The 7187-nt window shown below is 42.2% G+C and overlaps 1 protein-coding gene across 1 annotated transcript in view; it reads right to left on the bottom strand.

Annotated features, from left to right (window-relative positions):
- Window positions 1-2199: 2199 nt before the first annotated feature.
- The window catches only part of LOC310781084 (voltage-gated potassium channel subunit beta-2), a gene marked incomplete at both ends in the record, with an annotated part of 29427 nt that continues 24439 nt past the window's right edge, over window positions 2200-7187 (bottom strand). Inside the window, 7 exons of the mRNA XM_083641624.1 lie at window positions 2200-2289; window positions 2685-2773; window positions 5146-5266; window positions 5404-5498; window positions 5736-5856; window positions 5960-6045; window positions 6695-6781. Of these exons, the coding sequence (XP_083497750.1) occupies window positions 2200-2289; window positions 2685-2773; window positions 5146-5266; window positions 5404-5498; window positions 5736-5856; window positions 5960-6045; window positions 6695-6781 (689 nt within the window). The remainder of the gene's footprint in view (window positions 2290-2684; window positions 2774-5145; window positions 5267-5403; window positions 5499-5735; window positions 5857-5959; window positions 6046-6694; window positions 6782-7187) is intronic.

The following is a 7187-nucleotide window of genomic DNA, read 5'->3' as shown; positions in this document are numbered from 1 at the left end:
CAACTGTAAACATGTCGGTATAACAGCTATTCCTAGCATATTCCAGCTAAAACGTATGTTGGTATTAAATCTGATCTGGCTTTAGACAGGAGAACATATTTTCATTTTCCAAATCAAGAAATAGCCTGAATCCCAATTTAAATGGTTGCATCACAGCTCTCTACGTAACACCAACAAAAACAGGTTATGTGCTTTTCCCCTTAGGTGAGATATAGGCAAACAGAGATGATACATTCATAGGGTGTCTCTTCTCTCTTTTGGTTTCTCTTTGTTGCAAGACAGTAAAATATAAGTTATGCAGGCAATGTTACATTTTCAAGGTTTGATTGAAGTATCTATGTACATTGGAAGCTATGCAAGGTAGAACTGTACAACATCACAGAGGGGAGCAATGTTTCAGCTCCTCTGGGAATTATCTTTCATGATCCATCAACCTTTTTCAGTTAATCTCTTGCCAAACAGATAAGCAGCCTATTTACAATGCATGTGTTTAAGAAGAAAAACAACTTAATTTATCAAAATGCACCCTAGAAACCATTGTTGTCTTCATGGGAAATCACAAAAGGAACAACCTTGTCCGTTCCTCCATATTACAAAGAATTGAAATAATGACCAAACTACATAAGTAAAAAGACAGGGAATGAGTGGTGCCTGAGTGAGGGACACAAGGAAACAAAACATATGGAGAGAGAAAACACCTGGCACAAATGATCTGAGAAGCTATTTTTAGGCTTCCCAAATTAAATACAACACAATTTGCTTTAAAAAAGAAGAAGAAAATAAGCAAAATCTGCTCCCAAGTGAACTGTGGCAAAAGTCATATCACATTTGATCAACTCAAACGTATATCTTATCATTTGAAAACTACTATCACCACAGTGTGTCCACCTCTTTGTGTCAGTCACTAGTGACCTTTGCATAAAGGCCAACTGTCTCAAACCTGTGATTTAAGAACAACGATGCTCTTCAAAAGAATGACATCATTGCGTGTGATGTCAACATCTTTTGACAGTATAGGACAATACAAAGATCAAACGTCACATGGACACACAACCCTGTCTGCAGACTGCACAGAGTCTTTAAAGCACAAGTGCCCAACAGCACTAATCCCAGATGCAACTGCCAAACCATTCAGAGTAAAAGATGGTTTACAAGCTGGGCACTGCAAATCTACATAAGCCATCAAAGCCATGCCACATTGACACCCTGTATGGGCTATTCTCTCTTAAAGGGACATGCGCACAGTTTACACACAGAGGAGGCAAAAAGACACTGCTGATAAAGCAGCAGGGTGGGGAAGGTTACTTTCAAAATGTAATCCACTATCAACAACCAAATGGGAATAAGTGATTTAATCAACTGGAATACTCAAAATTAGGGACCTAATCTGGTTGTTTTTAGTTACTTTTGGAATATTTTACATCCAAAATCCATAGAATATGCAGTTAAATGAACGTATTAATTCAAAGTTAAAGACTGTAATTTGAAAAATGTTTTTGTCATCATTACTTACAGCCAGCATCAACAAATATTTCAATATGTGCAAAATAATGTTAGTGTCTAATCTCACAATCAAAGTGCATTTTCTCTTCAAATATGTTTTCAGATAATCACACTATATGTAAAGCATTGTTCCCCAACCCTGTAAAGCAGTGAGCGTGGTAGGCCAGTCACATGCACACTATGGGAAATGTCAGGCTAGACATTGATGTGCTAACCTTTGGCTGTCTGGCTGCTGGCTACTAAACATCATACAGAACAGGCAGCTGCCAGGGGAGGACACTTGGATGTCCGCAGAGAGCGCCGTTCCTTCAAGTTGCATTACAGCATGGAGGGGGAGGTCTTTTCTCTCAACTAGTTAAGCAAGGGTCCAATTGACCTCCATCTGTCTCTGTGGATGGGACCTGACACTCTGTGCTCTGTAGCAATGTTTAGTCTGTGAACAACCTGCAATGAGCAATATATGACCTCATCTTGTTTGTTTTTCTTTCTTTCTTGCACAATGAGAGATTTTCTTTTCTTTTTTCCAGGACATGATCAAATGTAATGCGCAAAATGGATATGCGCACATAGCGGAAGCGTAATGTTGCCGAGGACATGCAAGTTGTTGAGTATACAGCAGAGCAAAAAGCGATGTTTCCCAATGTCATTGTCTTCTTCGTCTTCTTGAAAAGTTATCTGTCACTCGGATTTGCGTCTTCAAGCACGTGACTCTTTCTTGGAGTGTGGCTTATTTCCCAGCAGGGCATCGATCTCAGCAATGGTTGTAGGGTTCATTTGGGTCAGAATCTGCAGGGAGAAAAACGGGACAGACATCAGTTTAAAACTTGGCGTGACTTGTTGTTCCTTTGCCAGCTTTCCAACTTTGTGTTTCACTAGCATGTCTATCTTACTAATATAATTGGGCGGCGGCAGCGCACCATTGCCCAACTGCACATGCACGAAGCGCATGCCAGTTGAGTGGGCGAGGTCGCGCAGCGACCTGCGAGACCTCGAGGGCAAATCAACAACGCACGGTAGAAATGTGCGCTGCCAGTTCAGTGGGCGAGGCAGCGAGGGACGCTAGAAAGGAGCGCAAAGCGCGCTCTGTTTCTAGTTGGCTTAATGAGTCATGGCTGTAACACAGAATGTGTAACATAGAATGTGTAACATAGAATGGACTCAAGAAAAAAGAAAATGTGTACCTGCATGGCACCCAGGTTCTCCACTAGTTGGTCAGTGTTAGAAACACCTAGCAGTACTGAGCTGACACCCTCACTGCGCAGACACCAGGCTGGGGAGAGAGAGACACACAGATAGAGAGGGGGACATATGAGACAGAGAGAGAGAGAGGGAGAGGGAGAGAGAGAGAGACAGAGACAGTGTAGAGAACCCATATACAAGTACTGATATTGATGTGTGTATACACACACACACACACACACACACACACACACACACACACACACACACACACACACACACACACACACACACACACCACCAGCTCAAGGAAGTAACAAATGAGGGGAGTCATACATCAAAGTAAAAGTTTAAACAATAATGTTTAACTAAGAGAAAACTAATGGAAAGTAACTAGACATTAGACAACACAAACTACATTAAAACAAAAAACAGAACAAAAGGTGCATCGGTGAGGAGGGAGAGAGTCTGAAGGTCTGAAGGTCTTCTTAAGCCCAATGAGTCCACTGGGCCCAGGTGCACCCAATCTAACAACCCCAACAACAAGCTATTTCCTGCAAGACAGGGCCAGGAGAGTGGGAGGTCATCACAAAAGCAACAAAAAATAAATCAGATGGGGGACCCTAGGACTCTTTTCTTTGCATGTTTTTAGCAGGGTGTTCTTATCTGGAGGAAACCCCTGGGGAGCATGGGGAGAACATGCAAACTCCACATAGAAAGGCCCTTTTGACAAGATAGCACACCTGGGCAGTAGGCACTGAGGACATGGGAAGGGTGACACACCCTCGGCACCCACAGCATCCCAGGCGGGAATCGAACCCAGGACCTTCTTGTTGTGAGGTGACATGTGCTACCACTGTGCCACCGTGCCCCTAGGACAAAATGTTATCAAATAGGGCTGTGGGGTAATCTTGTGTCAGTTTAGGGGTCCTTGACATGAAAACGTTTGAGAAGCACTGGTCTAGTCCACTCCACACATAGGTCCATACATAGGTCCACACATAGGTGAAAAAGGCTTTGATTGATTTGTAATGTACAGAGAAATGCATGCACACAAGTGAGCATGATTTAGTATCCTAACAAACACAGTTCCACAAACACACTTCCTATGTGACTACAGTACCTCCTTGTGCACAACCGGTTCACTCCTAATCAGAGAGTGGCCTCATTTACACATGGTGCGAAAGCGGTAAATGTTGCGGAATTAGTAAGCCTCGCCGCCGCTGTGAAAGTGGTCAAAGCGGAGTGGTGGATAATTGTGTTACGCCTTTCGTTCCGCCAGTGGAGGTAGTAGTCATATCCCCGAAGGGGCACGCCTCAGGAAGATGGGAATCCCAGGTAATTCATAAAAAATTACAACAGGACTGGAGGAAAACCAACTCCAGATTGAAGTTCTACTATCAGAAATAAGATAACCAAAGCATATCTGCAGTCTGTCTTGCCTGTTGTGTGTTAAATAGACTCCTATATCTCATATAATAATAATCTCTCTCGCAATAGGTGCACACCATTGTGCGCACAGAGAAATCCATCCGCAGCCTGCTTTATGCACAGCTGTTCCAGTTCACATCAAAATTATCTTCAACTCCCCAGGATATATTCATGCACCCACAGTACGTCCTCTCGTAATAATGCAGGTGGAATATGAAGATTCTTCGGTTGCCTACCTTGTCTTGGAGAACACTAAAGGATGACCAGTTTCTGCATTGTCAGCATAATTTGAGTGAGCTCTCATCTTTTCTCTTTGATCTCTTGTTTTCGTTCCTCATACAGTATTAGCATGCAAATTAGTAGCATATTAGCTATTTATTAGCCATTATAAAGCACTTATTAATGCCTTATTCTGCATAATCATATTCTACAGTTTTGCCTCAATAACCTCCTAATTAATGCTTATTGATAGTAAATAAGCAAGTTGTTATGCATGAATTATGATCTTAATAGGCTTTGCTCAGTATGGGCATTATAAGGTGGTAATACCACAATAATAGTTATTCTCTGTTAATAACTCTTAATAAATATGGTCTATTCCTATCTAAGAAAACACAAAACTACAAGTGTATGTATGTATGTATATATATATATATATATGCATATATATATGTGTGTGTGTGTGTGTGTGTGTGTGTGTGTGTGTGTGTGTGTGTGTGTGTGTGTGTGTGTGTGTGTATGTATGTATGTGTGTATATATATATATATGTATATATATATATATATATATATATATATATATATATATATATATATATATTCTAGTGAAAATAAATTATTGCTTTTTTGCGAAGGACTCCCTGGAACCCCCTCAACTGGACTAGACATTTTGAATCCATAGTTTGCAACCCTCTCATCTATAATGTAGGCATATTCAAGACTTGCTTAATGCTTTTGTCTGTTCATGTAATGGCAGTTTAAAACCTTCATTCATACAACAAGCATGTTGGGAGTGTGTGGGTCATACAGTACCTATGGCTAGCTGCGCAGCAGTGCAGCCCAATCTGTCTGCCAGTAGATGGAGCTCCTTGATTTTAGCGAGCTGCCTGCGGCCCTCCTCGCTGCTCACCCGCTCCTTCAGCCACTGGTATCCCTTCACCAGGAGGAAAATGAAAATGGAGACGACAATGCGTCATAGTCCTCCGCTGATTTGTTACTAACTAGCTGGCTGACGAGGTCGACAATAACACTGAGACAAGCAGAGAAACTATTGAAGAGTGCTTAACCAACCTTCATGGCTGCCCTGGAACAGTCAGGCACACCATCACTGTACTTCCCTGTGATGAGCCCACAAGCCAGTGGAGACCAGGTCATCGCTCCGACACCTAGGAGAGAGCATCGGGGTCAGATAATGATGGGTAGAAACAGAACAAATAACAGAAGACAGAAAGGCATGTCAGAGCATGGGTGTCCCTAATAAACTGGCTACTGACTGTGCTGTTGTCTTCCAGGCCAGGCCCTCTTTGTAATAGATATTTACTATCTTAATGGAACTAACTGGATTAAGTGAAGGTTCAATGAAAAAGTCGATAAACAGAGCTGTGAGACTGCGGACATCTGACCTATCTTGTGGTAGAGTTCAGGCAGCTGCACCTCGACCTTATCCCTCTGGAAGTAGTGATACTCTGCCTGCTCACACACAGGCGGGATCAGGTTGAACTGGCGTGCCACAGAGTATGCCTCCTAATGGCAAGACACAGACAAAACACCACGCTTACTGCTCAGCCTTTGTGCCCTAAAACCGACAGTAGCATCACGTTTAAAAAAAATGGGGATCTGCACTCACCATGATTTCCATGGCGCTCCAGCGTGAGGTTCCCCAGTACATGGCCATGCCCTGGTTTATTACAAATGTCATGGCCCGTACAATCTCTGCAAATGACATCACATAAAATAAATTAATTTTTTATTTTATATTATTATTATTATTTTCTGATTTTATATATTTTTCTGATTTTCTCCCGAATTGTACTTGGCCAATTTCCCCCTGCTGCCCCGGTCGCTGCTCCACCCTCTGCCGATCTGGGGAGAGCTGTAGACTAGCACCATGCTTCCTCCAACACATGCGCAGTTGCCAGCCGCTTCTTTTCACCTGACAGCGGGGAGCTTCACCGGCAGGACGTAGCACGTAGGAGGATCACGCTATTCCCACCAGTTCCCTTCCGCCCCGAACAGGCCCCCCGACCGACCAGAGGAGGCGCTAGTGCAGCGACCAGGACAGATACCCCTAATTCGGCTTCCCACCCACCCGCAGACACAGCCAATCGTGCCTGTATGGACGCCCGACCAAGCCAGAGGTAACACAGGGGCACGAGCCTGCGACCCTCGTGTTGATAAAATCACATTTAGATGAAATTCTATTCATGCTTTTAAAGGCGATTGTTTGCAGTTGTTTTAGACACATGTAAACGCCATTCATATACATATTTACACATACAAAGTATAGTACATGTATGTGGCTACAGTGCTAGAGGATATCAACTGATCACTGAGTGAACAAGAATAGTTAGTTGAAACTGACCTTCCATAGGACTGTTGACATCATTTCTGTTGGCAAAAACGATGTCCACATATTCAAGCTGGAGTCTTGACAAGGATCCTCTCAAACCTATCATCAATTATTATATAGCATTATCATTATCGTCATCATCATCATCATCATCATCATCATCATCATCATCATCATCATCATCATCATCCAACTTGTTTATTCCCCTTCATCATATTATCTCCATAATAGACGTACATGATATACTTCAGTAGCCCTGTAAAAATAACATTCAAAATACAGTTTTCTTGATTGACAGTATGCTACATTTTAAGTCAGTGTAATTGGAATGAATGGGAAGAAGAGAACAAGAGCAGCATGATCTTCAGTTCATAGTAAATTATAGATAATACATAATGTGTCACTGGAAACTTGAAATAAACTATTTTGGAAGGACATCCAGTTTCTGTAAATTTTGTAACACATTTCTACTTCTGAAATGTATTGGAATAGACACAAAAAAAGA

The sequence above is a fragment of the Poromitra crassiceps genome (genome assembly GCF_964638095.1).
Source record: "Poromitra crassiceps genome assembly, chromosome: 1".
In the NCBI taxonomy this organism is placed as follows: domain Eukaryota; kingdom Metazoa; phylum Chordata; class Actinopteri; order Beryciformes; family Melamphaidae; genus Poromitra; species Poromitra crassiceps.
The sequence above is the reverse complement of the archived record's forward strand: the minus strand, read 5'-3'. Positions and strand labels throughout refer to the sequence as shown.